General features: G+C 46.9%; 1 protein-coding gene across 4 annotated transcripts in view; it reads left to right on the top strand.

Annotated features, from left to right (window-relative positions):
* The window catches only part of LOC124612366 (glutamyl aminopeptidase-like), a 294,609-nt gene that overhangs the window by 217,394 nt on the left and 58,861 nt on the right, over positions 1 to 18,354 (top strand). For all 4 annotated transcript variants that reach the window (XM_047140528.1, XM_047140527.1, XM_047140529.1 and 1 more), the window contains one exon: positions 4,418 to 4,639. In XM_047140528.1, the coding sequence (XP_046996484.1) occupies positions 4,418 to 4,639 (222 nt within the window). The remainder of the gene's footprint in view (positions 1 to 4,417; positions 4,640 to 18,354) is intronic.

Here is an 18,354-nt window from a genome sequence, read left to right as displayed (position 1 = left end):
ACGCAGTGCCGTAGGGGACCACACCGCCACCTCCCAGCAAATTAGGGACACTGTTGCTCCTGGGGTATCGGCGAGGACCATTCGCAACCGTCTCCATGAAGCTGGGCTACGGTCCCGCACACCGTTAGGCCGTCTTCCGCTCACGCCCCAACATCGTGCAGCCCGCCTCCAGTGGTGTCGCGACAGGCGTGAATGGAGGGACGAATGGAGACGTGTCGTCTTCAGCGATGAGAGTCGCTTCTGCCTTGGTGCCAATGATGGTCGTATGCGTGTTTGGCGCCGTGCAGGTGAGCGCCACAATCAGGACTGCATACGACCGAGGCACACAGGGCCAACACCCGGCATCGTGGTGTGGGGAGCGATCTCCTACACTGGCCGTACACCACTGGTGATCGTCGAGGGGACACTGAATAGTGCACGGTACATCCAAACCGTCATCGAACCCATCGTTCTACCATTCCTAGACCGGCAAGGGAACTTGCTGTTCCAACAGGACAATGCACGTCCGCATGTATCCCGTGCCACCCAACGTGCTCTAGAAGGTGTAACTCAACTACCCTGGCCAGCAAGATCTCCGGATCTGTCCCCCATTGAGCATGTTTGGGACTGGATGAAGCGTCGTCTCACGCGGTCTGCACGTCCAGCACGAACGCTGGTCCAACTGAGGCGCCAGGTGGAAATGGCATGGCAAGCCGTTCCACAGGACTACATTCAGCATCTCTACGATCGTCTCCATGGGAGAATAGCAGCCTGCAATGCTGCGAAAGGTGGATATACACTGTACTAGTGCCGACATTGTGCATGCTCTGTTGCCTGTGTCTATGTGCCTGTGGTTCTGTCAGTGTGATCATGTGATGTATCTGACCCCAGGAATGTGTCAATAAAGTTTCCCTTTCCTGGGACAATGAATTCACGGTGTTCTTATTTCAATTTCCAGGAGTGTAGAAATGGGGATTTTGAATGATGTAGGTGAATTCTAAGACACAATAGGGGCGACAAAGCCTGGAGCTATTCTACATTACTACATTTCAGTGAGAGAGTGTCACAGAAATTTTGCAAAATCTTAATTGGGAGAGATTTGATTAATGACAAAAACTAACCTGTGGTAGCATACAGTGTTTCAAGATCCATTATTGGGTAAGGCATCTACGAGTACACTATAGCCTCTCATGGTTCATTTGCATAGGGACTGCAAAGACAATGTTAGTCTAATTACAGTGAGCATAGAGGCATTTACCCTGTCTTTGGTACCATACTTCACATGGAAATTGAATGGTAGGTATAGTGTCTCTCTCAACATTTAGCCTTTAGATCATGAATGGCCCTTTAATTTTACCTTCAGATATCAGTATCAAATTGCAAGAGTGCTGTAAATAGGAAATTGAAAGTTATTGGTTGGTTGGTTGATTGATTGATTTGGAGAGGGGACCAAACAGTGAGGTCATCGGTCCCATTGGGTTAAGGAAGGAAGGGGAAGGAAATTGGTTGTGTCCTTTCAAAGGAACCATCCCAACATTTGCCTGAAGTGGATTAGAGAAATCACAGAAAACCTAAGTGAGGATGACCAGATGCAGGTTTGAACCATCGTCCTCCCAAATGTGAGTCCAGTGTGCTAACAACCACATCACTTCGCTCAGTGAAAGTTGTTCTTCCCTTTTGAGATAATATCTTTGAATTAAATTTAATTACTTTCTCTCACTAATTCTGAACTACAAGTATTTTGATGAGTGATATTTTCTTTCATGGATTTTCCTTTCATTAATTCAGTACAGACTAAAGGCTGTTGCAAGTATGGACATTTATAAGCTGAAACAATTGGCCGCACATGAGTATGACACACACATTGAAGGTTCCGTTCAAACTTAATTATGTATATAGACAGTTCATCCATTGCCATAATTGAGAATCTTGAAGATTTTTGCCTGTAATAGACATTGATACTGGCAAGACATAGGGCCCATGAACTCCAAGGTTTTCAAGAATATTTTTAATTTTAAGATGGATAGCAAATGAAAAATGAATTTATTTATGTGATATAATTACAAATCAATAAATTTCAGATTTTTTGCTTTAGTTGTACTGTGAAGCCTTGTTTCTTGCCAAATTTCATTGTTCTAGACCAGTGGGAAGTACCCTATAGGTTTTGGTGAGTGTGTATGTGAGTATCAAAATATGTGACACAAATGGCCATATCTTTTGATTACATTGACTTAGAATCTTCAATTTTTGACACCACCAAGGGACAGTAGACCTTATTATATGACATAAATTTCATCTTTATACATTCCCGTGAAAAATCACCTTAAATTGCTTAAATTTGAATTGGCTTGATACTAATTATATTAGTACTAGCAGCTGCTGTTACACTGAAAAGCTGGAAAGACTTGCATATTTGATATGGGGAGGATGCTTACGTTACTTAAATGAATACAAGGTGAACTTTTAACACACATATTCAAAGTATTTTGTAAATTGCAGACCTTGACACAGCAGTTCATATACAATGTGACTAGCTATGATCACAAATACAGCGAGAGCAATCCTCATACATTCTTACATGAAACAAGACTTAGAGCATAAATTAAAGATACTCCTCCATAAAGGTTAACATAATCTATTTAGTCCATGGTTACATAACTAACACCCTTTTGTTCACTAAACATTACGTGTTACACTTTTTCCTGTTATATGTGAACAAAAATTTGTGACTCGTCTACATTTTATTTTGACCTTTGGTTGCTTCCACATTTAATGTTCCTTAACTTGGGGCTGCTGTAGAAGAAATAGTGAAATTACTTTACGGTGGTTTGCAGAGTATGGATGTATATGCTTCAAACCACCAAAATGGAATATACCACAAAAGTTTAACATTCATTTGCTGTCATTGAGCTAGAAGCAGGTCTTGTATACTCACAATAACGAAGACAAACCTTGAAAGTTATTTTGAATGATATTGAAATTGCATATAGAATCTAAATGAGGCAGGGGCACTCATGCACTCAGTTTGATGGTCAAGTGTTTTGTGTCAACACTTCGCTCTTTTTCAACTAATTTTTGGTGATGAAAGTGTGTTCCACCACCACTCACTTGGTTAACTAATATCTTAATGACTTTTAGGACCCTTCACCTTACACTTACAGGTAAGTGAGAACTGAAGTTGTTTGGCATGGAACATGAAAACATTTTTAATATCAACATTATTCTGAAATAACTTCAGTGTATACAGGAACATGCATGCCATAATACTTTCGCCATTTCCATCTATAATGCATGACATTTACACAAAATAGGTCTAACACTGCCTCATACCAAGGTTTTGTGCTGTTCAGCTACACATAAGGCTATATAAAGTGAATCTACAGTTCTGCTCAGGAAACTAAGTTCCTCGTACATGTGATTTGTCACTGTAGTGATAGTAACTGAAGAGAGATGCAAAAGCATCTTCTGCTTGCTCACAGCATTGACTTGGTGCTTCTTTCCTGTAGACCGGGTGAATGAAATCTCAAAAGGATTTGGTATGTTATTTGCCAGTTGCTTCTGGACTACAAATTTCTAGTCTAACTTCAGATATGCAGGTGGAACTCAGTGCTGTGTCTCACGGCTTTGCTTTGGAAGAACAACTAATAGTTAGAGATAAGTGTTTTCTGGAGCAAAGGAACACAGCTGTACAGATGGTGGCAGAAAGTGTGTGCCCTGTTAGAGTTTTTGCTAGGTTGAAAGCCTCCTCATCTATCAATTTTTTTCTCGCTGTTTGAAAATGAATCTTATTAACTACTTAAACCAAAGTTACATCCTGTTGCTACAAGTTTGGTTTTAATACAATCAAGGTTTAAACTTCACCATTACCTTATTACATTTCAAAACGTACACACAAACTAAGTCTTTTTATCTTAAGTTGTTACAGAAACTAAGTGACACAGTAAAACAATTCCGACCACTAGGGTCATAAAGACCTGAACTCTATCTACTGCACCACTATATTGCAGATGAATCAAGCTGATGGGTTGCAGTGGTCTATTAAGTTTCATTTTGTAAATGTACTTAGTCTGTCACTCTTTGAAAAATAAAGATTATAAAAAATACACCTTGTAAAAGAATTTTGGTAGCATTCAGCAAACTAATTAATTTTTATTAATTAAAAACTCTAATCTACAAATAAAATTTGGTGTATCTCCTCTTTCATGTTTTCTCCAAACTCCTGCCTTTGTCCCATATATTTATCAAAACATGCTTTCTCATCCTTCAGCCACAAACTTCATTAACAATGGTCTGATTTTAATAAAATAATGCTCATGCTTAAGGATAAAAGCAAACAAAAAGCTGAACAATAATAAGGCCTTTCATTAATGAATTAGTACTGTAATTTTTTAAAAAAATCTGTGGCAATAACCTTCACCAATGTATGTTTATTTTACAGAGCTGGAGTGCTGAATGCATCAATTGCACTGGAGTTATCTCTTTACCTATTGAAGGAACAAGATTATGTACCATGGGCAGCTGCATTGGAGCATTTTCAATCCTGGAGTAAACGTTTGTCAGAAACAACAGCATATAAGCTCTTCCTCGAATACCTGAAGCACCTTCTGGGACCAGTCACACGCTATGTTGGCTGGGAAGACTCAGGCCCTCATCTTCAAAAGTAGGTAGTGAACCAATGGCTGATTAGGTTACTTGTAAGTAACATTAGTTGTTACTCTCCTATTACTGCCTTTACCATGTTTCTCATGGTATTCACCACATACAGTCAGATGAAATGAAACTGAGAGTTCTCAAAGAAAACAAACAACTTGGTAAATATTGTATCTGCAGACTGATAGACAAACAAATTTTAGAATGCTAATGTTTACTGAGTACCACCGCTGCTGTGTAACAAAAATAAAATCACGAGAATGTGTTCAGCTGAAACAGAATGAAAATAAATTGAAAATCCTTTTTGTCTTCTCTCTACTAGACGAAAGTTTGGCTTAATTTATTCCAACAGCAGTCACTCTAATTCATTTGTATGCAGCACAAACACACCAGCAGCAATTTCAGACAATGTTCATAATGTTCACTTACACACGCATTGTCGGATTGAGAACAACATGCGTACTTCAATCTATATATAATTCCTGCTACAGGTATTGCTCAAATTAGTGGACAGTTGTTAAAGGCACTTTTCAAGAAAATATTATTTAAATTACAAAACATTTATTGTTTATTTTGTGCTTTTCTGTAATAAACCTCTAGTTTTAAACTAAAAAGTGCAGGATTATTGTAAGAAAATCAAAATTTATAGTTATTCAAAGACATACTGATAATGTGTGTTCAGATGGATGAATAATGCAGTTGGTAAATGTTTAGTAGGGTATGAACCTATTAAAGGAAGAAAGGTAATCCTGTTGAAAGCCGTCCTACATTAAAAAAATTAACAGAATTCTCTCAAGATTGAGGATCAAAAACAATGTGGAAGGCAAAAAGTGAATCATTAACTAGTCTTTTACTATACTGGATGGCAGAGTGGCGGATTGTTCCTTACATGTAGAATACTATTCTCCTTCCATCAGTGTGATACTGTAAAATCATGGATGGAAAACAAACAGTAGAGTGAAAAAAATGTGTTGAGCAAAGCATGGACACACATAAAGAAAATTAGTATTTGAAGTCAGCTTCCAAGCTTTCCATTCTTCTTCAGTACAAGGAATATGAACAAATCCTTGTTATTCAGCATCTTGGTTATATTCCTATCCACTGCTGAATGTCCCCCTGCGGGTTCGGGGGTAAGAATAGGCCCGCGGTATTCCTGCCTGTCGTAAGAGGCGACTAAAAGGAGTCTCAAACGTTTCGGCCTTCTGTGATGGTCCCCTCTTGGGTTTGACCTCCTTTTTTCTTCCAAATTTCCGTCGTCAGTGCGTGCCATTTGGGGAAGGACACCTTAAGTGGTGTTTTTGTATTGGTCCATCATGCTCCACCATCTTGCATGTTACCTATTGTCGTGTGGGGGGGACTACGCCCAACATCTTCTGGGTTGTCTCCTTCTCGCCTTGTGCGCACTCTTCTTCTTAGCGCCTACGACAACTGTGGACCCTTTAAACACCTAAAATCCAGCACGGTAGCCAGTCCGTTGTGGTGGGGTCGTCATGTACCCTCTTGGTGGTAGCCCCCTGACCACGCAGGGATCGCACTACAGATGCCAGAGCTGTTTCCTCCCCATGCATGCCAAGGAGTATGTGCCCATCTTGTCTGGGGCACGGGGACTCCGGGCAACGGGATATCGGCCAGGTACCCGTTGCTTTGGCTGGGTGGCGCCCTTGGGGAGAGCCCTCGTTCGGAGTAGGTGGCATCTGGGCGGATGTGGCGCAATGAAGCGCAATAAATCACACCAAGCTGGTGGTCGCACGGCCACCAGCGTCTCTAAGCGAGGTAGAGTCGACTTCGATGCTGCGCAATATGACCCTCAGACGTTCCCCTTGTTGGCTGCGCCATGGGAGGGACGCCGATCTAGTGCCAAGCGGGAGCCTTATGTACCGCAATACCTTGTCTGCAGCAGGACTGATGGTGACTCCTTTCTTCCGACGAAGCCTATGTTTTTTGTGGAACACCTGGAGGATAAGTTTGGGGAAGTGGCAGGGTTGTCAAAAATGAGGAATGGGTCCATCCTCCTCAAGACGTCCTCCCCAGCCCAGTCACGAGCGTTGCTCTTGTGTGATAAGCTGGGTGACGTCCCTGTTACCGTCACTCCCCACAGTAGCTTAAATATAGTCCAGGGGATTATTTACCATCGTGACCTCTTGTTACAATCCGATGACGAGCTGAGAGCCGACTTGGAACGACGTGGTGTGCATTTTGTCCGTCGTGTCCATCGAGGACCCAAGACAAACAGGGTGGCCACCGGTGCCTTTATCTTGGCCTTCGAGGGTGATGTCTTGCCCGAGAAGGTCAAGGTAATGGTTTACCGTTGCGACGTGAAGCCATACGTCCCTCCCCCGATGCGGTGCTGGAAGTTTGGGCATATGTCCTCCCGTTGCCCATCCAGCGCTACACGTCGAGATTGCGGACGCCCCTCTCATCCCGATTCTCCATGTGCGCCCCCGCCTGTATGTGTCAACTGTGGGGAGCACCACTCTCCATGCTCGCCGGATTGCCCCGTTCTTCATAAGGAGCGGAAGATAATGGAATTTAAGACCCTGGACCGGCTTACTTATCGAGAGGCTAAACAGAAATATGAAAGGTTGTATCCTGCTTCCCTTCAAACATCTTGTGCTGCAGCCACGTTATTGTCGCCCACGCGAGCGACGGTTGTCGCTTCATCTGTGCCGCCTTCGGTGGGCCCTCGGGGCCATGTGTCTCTGTCTGCCCCCCTCGTGCCTGGGGGCAAGCCTTCCTCTATTGCCCCCTTAGCAGTTGGGGGCAAACCCTCTTCTGTCGCTCCCCCCAAGCTTACTTCAGGAGTGACATCTGCTCCACAACTGGGAGGCTCGATTCCTCCCCCTCCTTCTCCGGCGGCGTTGCCTCTGCCGGTTCCTCTCTCGCGGAAGGGGTCCCTCGGGGCTCTCCCTTCCTCCGTTTCTTCTCCTTCCCAGCCAAATGTCAGCCAGTGGCTGAAGGTTCCGCCACCTGCTGATCGTAGGGCTTCTGCGTCGTCGTCAGCCTCCGACGCTCCTTCAGAGAAGCTCTCCTAGTCCTCTCACCCTAAGGGCAGACGCGAGAAGAAGGAACGGAATGTGTCCAAGAAGAAGGACGTTCCGGCGGTTTCAGCACCGCCTGCTGTACATAGTCCTGGCTCCAGGGATGAGGTGGAGATCCTCGCCTCTGCCGCGGATCTCGCCCTCACGGAACCCTTGGGGGCCTCTCCTATGGACTCAGCTGACTCTCACCCCAGTGGCGGCAGTTGGCTCTGAAGCACTGTCTGCCTCTTAGTTGCATTCACGCCCTCCCAGTCCCTTCCTGCTTCCATTCTCCAATGGAACTGCGGCGGTTATTTCCGCCACCTGCCTGAGCTCCGGATGCTTCTGAGTGATTCCCCTGTTCTCTGCATTGCTCTGCAGGAAACTTGGTTTCCTGCACTACGGACCCCCGCCCTTCGCGGTTATCAGGGATACTATAAGAACCGTGCTGCCTGTCATCGAGCGTCAGGTGGGGTTTGCCTCTTTGTTCACCACTCTGTCTGTAGTTCGCCAGTACCCCTTCAGACGCCTTTAGAGGCAGTTGCTGCCAGGGTTGAGCTCTCGCCGGCTATTACTGTTTGCTCTGTTTACATTCCTCTGGATGGGGAGCTCCCCCGACATGTCTTGGCTGCACTGCTGGCTCAACTCCCGCCACCTTTGCTGCTTCTGGGCGATTTCAATGCCCACAACCCTCTATGGGGTGGGACTGTCTCCGATGACAGCGGTCGGGCCGTGGAGCATGTGTTGGCTCAGCTCGACCTTAGCCTCTTGAATACCGGTGCTCCCACGCATTTCAGTGTTGCCCATGGCTCGTTCTCGGCCATCGATCTCTCTATTTGCAGCCCCGGACTTGTCCCATCCCTCCACTGGAGGGTGCACCCTGACCTGTGCGGTAGTGACCATTTTCCCATCTATTTGTCACTACCCCAGAGTCGTTCTTCTGGGAGCCTGCCCCGCTGGGCTCTCCACAGGGCAGACTGGCCGGCTTTTACTTCTGCTGCTGCCATTGAGTCTCCCCCACAGGGTGACATTGACGAGGTGGTCCGTGTTTTAACCACATCCATCATTTCAGCGGCCGAGGCTGCCATCCCCCGATCTTCTGGCCTCCCTCGGAGGAAGGCTGTACCCTGGTGGTCGCCGGAGATTGCTGAGGCTATTCGCGACCGTCGGCGGGCTCTCCAGCGGCATAGGCGGCACCCGTCTCTCGAGACCCTCATCGCCTTTAAGAGGTTCCGTGCCTTGGCCCGTCGTCTTATTGCACGGCGTAAGCAGGAGTGCTGGGAGAGGTATGTCTCATCCTTGGGCTCCCATGTCTCCCCCTCACTCGTGTGGTCCCGGATCCGGCGGATTTATGGATACCAGACCCCTATGGGTGTCCCTGGGCTCTCCTTGGACGGCGCTGTCTGCACGGACGCTGCCGCCATTGCTGAACGGCTTGCCGCGCACTTTGCTCAGAGCTCTGCGATTGCCTCCTATCCCCCCGACTTTCGCTCTCTAAAGGAGCGAGCCGAGTGGATGCCGTTCTCATTCCACACGCGTCGCTCTGAAACATACAATCCTCCTTTCAGCGAGAGGGAATTCCTCGCTGCCCTCGCCGATTGCCCTGATACAGCACCAGGCCCAGACTGCATCCACGCGCAGATGCTGAAGCATCTCTCCAGGGACTGCCAGAGACACCTTCTCACGATATTTAATCGCATTTGGAGCGAAGGCGTGTTCCCGTCGCAATGGCGAGAGGGTGTTATTGTCCCCATCTTGAAGCCTGGTGCGGACCCACTGGCGGTGGACAGCTATCGTCCCATTACCCTCACCAACGTTTTGTGCAAATTGCTCGAACGTATGGTGGGGCGGCGTTTGTGTTGGGTCCTTGAGTCGCGCGGTCTCCTCGCTCCATCCCAGGGTGGCTTCCGTCAGGACCGGTCTGCAGTGGACAATTTGGTGCGGCTGGAATCTGCTGTCCGTACGGCTTTTGCCCGACGTCAGCATCTCGTTGCTGTATTTTTCGATCTGCGGAAGGCGTATGACACCACATGGAGGCATCACATCCTCGCCACGTTGTATGGGTGGGGTCTTCGTGGTCGGCTCCCGGCTTTTCTTCAAACCTTTCTATTGCACCGCTCTTTCCGGGTGCAAGTCGGTGCCGCCTCTAGTTCTTCTTATACACAGGAAAATGGGGTCCCACAGGGCTCGGTGTTGAGTGTGTCCTTATTTCTAGTGGCCATTAATGGTCTGGCCGTGGGGTCGGTGTCTCCTTCTTTGTATGCCGACGACTTCTGCGTCTCATTTAGCTCCACGACTACGGGAGTAGCCGAACGCAGGCTGCAGGTAGCCATTCGGAAGGCAGCATCATGGGCTCTGACTCACAGTTTTCAGTTCTCTGCAGCCAAGACTCGAGTTATGCACTTCTGCAGACGTCGGACGGTCCACCCTCATCCTGAACTTTACCTCGACGGCCACCTACTTGAAGTGGTGGACACTTGCCGCTTCTTGGGACTCGTGTTTGATGCCCGGCTCACGTGGGTTCCTCACGTTACTCAGCTGAAGCAAAAATGCTGGCGGCACCTCAACGCCCTCCGCTGCCTTAGCCACACGTCGTGGGGTGCGGATCGCTGCACGCTGCTGCGATTGTACAGAGCCCTTGTGCAGTCTCGGCTTGATTATGGGAGCCTGGCCTATGGGTCTGCATCACCCTCAGTGTTGAAGTTGTTAGACCCCATACACCACTGTGGGGTCCGGCTTGCAACTGGCGCTTTTCGTACGAGCCCCGTGGATAGTCTACTGGTGGAGGCCGGGGTTCCCCCGCTGCGGATTCGCCGCCATCGACTGCTCGCCGACTATGCTGTCCACGTGCATTGCTCGCCAGGCCATCCCAATCGTCGCCTGCTTTTCCCTGCCATGGTCCTCCATCTGCCCGAACGGCGACCTAGGTCTGGGCTTTCCGTCGCTGTCCGCGTTCAGTCCCTGCTGTCGGAATTGGGTTCATTCCCTCTTCCGCCTCCCCTCCGGGTCCGTGCACCTTCGCCTCCCTAGTGTTTGTCCCGGCTGTTAGTCCGTCTGGACTTGGCACAGGGACCCAAGGACTCGGTTCCGCCTGTGGCCCTCCGTCGCCGTTTTCTTGCGCTCCTCGCCTCATTTCCGGGCTGTGAGCCTGTCTACACTGATGGTTCCCTGGTTGGTGGTCGCACTGCCTACGCCTTTGCTCACTCTGCCCATGTTGAGCAACCCTCCTTGCCGGCTGGCTGCAGTATTTTTACTGCAGAGCTGGTGGCCATCTTGCGCGCTCTTGAGCATATGCGTTTCTGCTCAGGTAGGTCCATCGTGATCTGCAGTGACTCCCTGAGCAGCCTTCAGGCCATCGACCGCTGCTATCCCTCCTCTCCTCTGGTGTCCTCCATTCAGGAGTCTGTTTCCGCCATTGCCCGTTCTGGTCGTTCGGTGGTCTTGGTTTGGACGCCCGGTCATGTTGGCATCCCAGGGAACGAACGTGTAGACGGGCTGGCCAAAGGGGCGATCGACGCCCCGGCTTTGGAGGTCGGCCTCACGGCTCGCGACCAGCAGATGGTGTTGCGCCGTAAGCTGATTGGGATTTGGGCTGCTGAGTGGCGTGGCATGACAGCCCCGAATAAACTGCGGGCTGTCAAGGGGACGACCGATGTGTGGCGTTCCTCCCTGCGGGCTTCTCGCAGGGACTCGGTAGTCCTGTGTCGGCTGCGCATCGGCCATACATACCTGACGCACGGCCATCTGTTGCGTCAGGAGGATCCCCCCTTGTGTCGGTGTGGGTCCCGGCTGACGGTCGGCCACATTTTGCTGGAGTGTCCTCGACTGCGCACACTACGGCAATCTTTTAATCTCCCGGGCACTTTGGCTTTGGTTTTATCCGACGATGCCTCCATGGCTGACAATGTTTTACATTTTATCCGTAGTAGTCCTTTTTATGGTTCGATTTAGGGAGGTCCTGCGCCTTTCCCTTTCTGTGTCTTTTGTCCTTGTGTCTGTTGCTGTTCTGGTGTGCCGTCAGATGGTTGACTCTTTCCCTTTTTTTCTCATGGTCAGTCAACCAGTCTCCGGCCATCCTCCTTTCTTCTGTTTCTTTCTGTCTGGTGCTCTTCTGTCCTGTTCTTGACTGTAGTGTTTCTTGCTGCATTTGTGTTCTTTTAGCGCCTGGGGGGACGTCTCCTCCCCCTTTGGTTTTTATCTGCTCCGTAGGTTTTCGGCTCGCCTGATTTTGGAATGGGGGACTGATGACCTTCGCTGTTTAGTCCCCCTTAAACATCCCAACAACCACCACTGCTGAATGTTTTGTCTATGTTGTGAGTGGTTGCCTTTATTCATTTCATTGTTTGAAATCTTTCCATTCAAGACATCATATTCATGTTGCGAATAAACAAATCATGAATGTTTGGGATTAAGTTAAATTTTAAAAATAGCTTTTTGAAGTGAATGTCCACAAAAACAATCAGTAGCAATTACTGTTTTACATGTTTTTTTGTAAACTGTGCACTTTTTATCTGGTCTTCTTCTTACCACTCGTATAAAATAGCACATCATATACTATGAAAATGCTACTATCCCACAATCATACCAAACCTTCAGCAAAAAACAAAATATCAAAATAAACTGTAAAAAGACATATGTACAAGGGTAATTCAGAAAGTTTTTTTCGTCCATTCATTCACACGTTGTGTTTAGTAAGTCCAACCATGAAGAGATGGATGAGTCAAGTTATAATATCAGGTAACTTTTTTAAAGAGAATATTCTGATAACTGAATGAAATTTTTTGTTAAAAATTCTCTTATGTTTGTTAAAAGCCATGGCTAAATTTTCTCAGGGCACAATCGCCAGAAATATCATATGTATTCCAACTTGAAGACATCCGTCTTACGATGGATTAAAAAAAAATCTTCCTTTGATATTACATGATAAGCCAATTAAACACAATGCTTAATTATTTTTTCGGTGAGGCTTGATGTTCCAGAATAGCTGCCCATGTGCAGTGGCAGCATACACATTTATAGAAATTACTCTTAATAAAACTGTACCTCTGGACAAATATGAATGAAAAATATTACACAATGCCATTTTGTATTTATTGAGATTATTCTTTTTAATACCTTTAGCATTAAATGACAATTAAAATAGCTTATATCATTTTTATCATTAATGGCGTCGCTACAACAATGAGCCTATACAAAATGGCCAGGGCAACATTTAATTATTATGTAACTAAATGATGGGCAGGAAAGGTACTTGCTACTGACAGAAACACAATTTTTATAAGCAGTAGTTTCATATATATTCAAAATATTACTAATTTTACTACAGACAATTGTATTAGTTGCAGACCGTGAACAATAAGCGCCCGTCAGCTAGAACGTCAGAACCAAGAAGACAGTAAAAAAAAGGGTCATCCCTTTTGCACCAAATGACAAAGATACTACAAATTACTATTCCGAGAGTGCATATAGCGCTTCCTTTGTTGAGTATCGATAATTTAATTTATACTCTCTTTTTTTCCCAGAGGCTATGCTATAATACATGCTACACATTAATAGGCAAAATTAACCATTTCTGGTTGCCTCTGTATAGTATGTTGTGCATGGTGCTGATCTATTTACACACAGATAATTACGGTAGTTATTTTTAGATTACTTCATACATATGAGGTTTGATTGGAAAGTTTTAAGAATGGGCTTGTAATTGTATAATGGTGGTACGTCCATGCCACTGTGATCTATCTCCTTCAAAACAGTCCCCTTCTGACTGAACACACTGACTCCAACGGTGTTTCCACTTTTGGAAATAGTCCTGGAAATTTTTTCCTGAAGTGTGTTACGGAGGCTCTCCGTATTTGTCTGGATGTCTTCAATCAAGTCTAATTGCTTCCGTTTCAGTGAAAATTTCAGTTTAGGAAGGAGGTAGAAGTCCACAGGGGCCAAATCAGGGGAATATGGTGGTTGTGGAAGCACAGGAATGTTGAATTTGGTCAAAAATTCAACTATGGAGAAGGCACAATGAGCTGTAGCATTGTCACAGTGTAGCATCCAACTCCTGTCTTTCCACAATGCAGGCCTTTTCTTCTGCACCGTTTCACGCAAACACTCAAGGACACATTTGCAGTATTCCTGGTTAATTGTCTGTCCTGCAGGGGTAAATTCATAATGCACAATACCAGTAGAATAAAAAAAATAAAAAAATAAAAAAAAATACAAAAAAAATAAAAAACACCTACATCTACATCTACATCCATACTCCGCAAGCCACCTGACGGTGTGTGGTGGAGGGTACCCTGAGTACCTCTATCGGTTCTCCCTTCTATTCCAGTCTCATATTGTTCGTGGAAAGAAGGATTGTCGGTATGCTTTTGTGTGGGCTCTAATCTCTCTGATTTTATCCTCATGGTCTCTTCGCGAGATATACGTAGGAGGGATCAATATACTGCTTGACTCTTCGGTGAAGGTATGTTCTCGAAACTTTAACAAAAGCTCATACCGAGCTACTGAGTGTCTCTCCTGTAGAGTCTTCCACTGGAGTTTATCTATCATCTCTGTAATGCTTTCGCGATTACTAAATGATCCTGTAACGAAGCGCGTTGCTCTCCGTTGGATCTTATCTATCTCTTCTATCAACCCTATCTGGTACGGATCCCACACTGCTGAGCAGTATTCAAGCAGTGGGTGATCAAGTGTACTGTAACCTACTTCTTTTGTTTTCGGATTGCATTTCCTTAGGATTCTTGCAATGAATCTGTCTGGCATCTGCTTTACCTACGATCAACTTTATATGGTCATTCCATTTTAAATCACTCCTAATGCGTACTCCCAGATAATTTATGGAATTAACTGCTTCCAGTTGCTGACCTGCTATTTTGTAGCTAAATGATAAGGGATCTATCTTTCTATGTATTCGCAGCACATTACACTTGTCTACATTGAGATTCAATTGCCATTCCCTGCACCATGCGTCAATTCGTTGCAGATCCTCCTGCATTTCAGTACAATTTTCCATTGTTACAACCTCTCGATACACTACAGCACCATCCACAAAAAACCTCAGTGAGCTTCCAATGTCATCCACAAGGTCATTTATGTATATTGTGAATAGCAACGGTCCTACGACATTCCCCTGCGGCACACCTGAAATCACTCTTACTCCGGAAGACTTCTCTCCATTGAGAATAACATGCTGCGTTCTGTTAGCTAGAAACTCTTCAATCCAATCACACAATTGGTCAGATAGTCCATATGCTCTTACTTTGTTCATTAAACGACTGTGGGGAACTGTATTGAACACATTGCAGAAGTCAAGAAACACGGCATCTACCTGTGAACCCGTGTCTATGGCCCTCTGAGTCTCGTGGACGAATAGCACGAGCTTGGTTTCACATGACCGTCTTTTTTTAAACCCATGCTGATTCCTACAGAGTAGATTTCTAGTCTCCAGAAAAGTCATTATACTCGAACATAACACGTGTTCCAAAATTCTACAACTGATCGACGTTAGAGATATAGGTCTGCACATCTGTTCGACGTCCCTTTTTGAAAACGGGGATGACCTGTGCCCTTTTCCAATCCTTTCGAACGCTACGCTCTTCTAGAGACCTACGGTACACCGCTGCAAGAAGGGGGCCAAGTTCCTTCGCGTACTCTGTGTAAAATCGAACTGGTATCCCATCAGGTCCAGTGGCCTTTCCTCTTTTGAGCGATTTTAATTGTTTCTCTATCCCTCTGTTGTCTATTTCGATATCTACCATTTTGTCATCTGTGTGACAATCTAGAGAAGGAACTACAGTGCAGTCTTCCTCTGTGAAACAGCTTTGGAAAAAGACATTTAGTATTTCGGCCTTTAGTCTGTCATCCTCTGTTTCAGTACCATTTTGGTCACAGAGTGTCTGGACATTTTGTTTTGATCCACCTACCGCTTTGACATAAGACAAAATTTTCTTAGGATTTTCTGCCAAGTCAGTACATAGAACTTTACTTTCGAATTCATTGAACGCCTCTCGCATAGCCCTCCTCACACTACATTTCGCTTAGCGTAATTTTTGTTTGTCTGCAAGGCTTTGGCTATGTTTATGTTTGCTGTGAAGTTCCCTTTGCTTCTGCAGCAGTTTTCTAACTCGGTTGTTGTACCACGGTGGCTCTTTTCCATCTCTTACGATCTTGCTTGGCACATACTCATCTAACGCATATTGTACGATGGTTTTGAACTTTGTCCACTGATCCTCAACACTATCTGTACTTGAGACTCTGCTTTTTGTCCTTTTGCTAAACAGAAAAATCTTCCTACCTTTTTTAATATTTCTATTTACGGCTGAAATAATCGATGCCATAACCGCTTTATGATCGCTGATTCCCTGTTCTGCGTTAACTGTTTCAAATAGTTCCGGTCTGTTTGTCACCAGAAGGTCTAATATGTTATCGCCACGAGTCGGTCCTCTGTTTAACTGATCAAGTTAGTTTTCAGATAAAGCACTTAAAAAACTTTCACTGGATTCTTTGTCCCTGCCACCCGTCCCCCCAGGGGGTCCACAACTCTTTTGTGGATACGTGCGTGGCGAGCACGGGGCCCCGAGCCATTGCAGCCTTCTTTCTCTCCCGGGCTGCATTTCCTTTCCCTTCCCCTCGTTTCCCCTCCATACCCCTTTACCCTCGCCCTCTCCTCTCCCTCTATTGGTGTCCTTATGTTGGCCCCCGCTATCCTCCTGATTCTGTTGGTTTTACACTCCGGCTTTGTTGCGTAATCATCTCCTCCTTTCGGCATTCCTTGGTCCCCTCTGGGGTTTGACCTCCATTCCAAAATTTCTCTTCCGTAGTGTGAGCCATTTGGGGAAGAGCACCTTACCTAGTGTCTCCGACGTGTGCCCTCCTAGTATATTCCACCTTTTCTTCTACGTCGTTGTCTGATGCTAGGGTGCATAGCCAGCACGGTAGCCAGCCTGTGTGGTGGGGTCGCTATGTACCCTTTTGGTTGAGCCCCCTGAACACACAGGGATCACACTTCTGATACCTGAGCTGTGACCTCCTCATGCATGCCTTGGAGTGGTTGCTCGTCATCCTGGAGCATCGGAACTCCCGGCAATGGCCGCCGTGCCAGACGGCCCTTGCTGTGGCTGGGTGGCGCCCGTGAGGAGAGCCCCTGATCGGAGTGGGTGGTATCAGGGCGGACGCTATGCAGATGAAGCGCATAAGGGTCCAAACCTCTGGCCGCTCTTCTGCGGCCGTCTCTCTGCGTGGTACTGATTCCTCAAGTGCTGCTTCTCTTGCCCCTTCGGCCTTCCCTTCCGTGGCTACCCCCTGGGAGGAGGGTCAGGCCCGTCGTCTAGGGGCAAAGCCTTTCCCCCGTTATCTAGTTTGCACCAGGACTGATGGAGATACTTTCACCAGTGTCAAACCTTTATTCTTTGTGGAACACATTGAAGACAAGTTCGGCGAAGTGGACTCCCTGAGCAAGATGCGGTCGGGTTCGTTACTGATAAAAACTGCTTCGGCTGCCCAATCTGCGGCCCTTCGTGCCTGTACCCATCTTGGCACAATTCCCGTGTCCATTACCCCTCACCAGTCTCTAAATATGGTACAAGGTGTGATTTTTCACAGAGACCTCATCCTTCAAACTGATGAGGAACTTCGGGACAATCTCGGACGGCGGGGTGTTCACTTTGTTCGGCGTGTTCAGAAGGGTCCTAAAGATAATCGTATTGATACTGGTGCCTTTATCCTGGCCTTTGAAGGGGATACCCTTCCTGAGAAAGTTAAGATTATGGTCTATCGCTGTGATGTGAAGCCGTACATCCCACCTCCTATGCGGTGTTTTAAGTGCTTGCGTTTTGGCCACATGTCTTCTCGCTGTACCCAGGACCCTCTCTGTGGTGACTGTGGACGTCCACTCCATGAGGGGAGTACCTGTGTTCCCCCTCCTGTATGTGTAAATTGTCATGGTAGTCATTCTCCACGTTCAGCAGATTGCCCAGTCTATAAGAAAGAAAAAAAGATACAGGAGTATAAGTCTCTTGATCGTTTAAGCTACACAGAGGCCCGTAAGAAATATGCACGATTGCACCCTGTGTCCATGACATCTAGTTACGCCTTGGTTACATCTTCATCCCTTCCTCCCCCTTCCTTACCCCCGTCCCGGACCCCTCTCCTTCCCCCCTCCCCTGCGGCTCCCACACCTTCTCCTCTGGGCGCCGCTCCCCCTCCCCAGCCGGAGAAGTGTCCCACTCCTTCGGCGTCTGCCGGTCAAGGGCGCCTCTCCCGGGATGCCCCTTCCCGGCACCTTCCAGGTCAAAGGTCTGCTGCAGCGCGGCGACCGCGAGAGCCGCGGTCTATCGGCCCCCAGGTCGCCCGGTCTCTTTCTGTTCCTGATCTTGCTGCAGCTGGCTCCATTATGCCACACAGCCCTCCTCGATCTCAGCCTGAAAAGAAGAAGAAACATAAGTCCCGGGACAAAGAGCCTCTGGTGTCACCTGAGGTCCCTGACCCGGCTTCACAACCGGATTCTGACCTGTCGTTTATGGATGTCGCCCCCTCCTTGTCGGTGACGGGTGGGGACCCGGCGGTATGACTGGATTTAGCGTGTTCAGCCCTCATTTAAACCATCGTTCTGTGGTTCTCCAATGGAATTGTAATGGCTACTATCGTCACCTTCCGGAATTGAAATCCCTTCTTTCGTCCTACTCAGCAGCTTGTGTGGTTCTCCAGGAATCTC

The sequence above is a fragment of the Schistocerca americana genome, chromosome 4 (assembly GCF_021461395.2).
Source record: "Schistocerca americana isolate TAMUIC-IGC-003095 chromosome 4, iqSchAmer2.1, whole genome shotgun sequence".
NCBI classification, from domain to species: Eukaryota; Metazoa; Arthropoda; class Insecta; order Orthoptera; family Acrididae; genus Schistocerca; species Schistocerca americana.
Note: the sequence above shows the minus strand (reverse complement) of the source record. Positions and strands in the feature narration are given on the sequence as shown.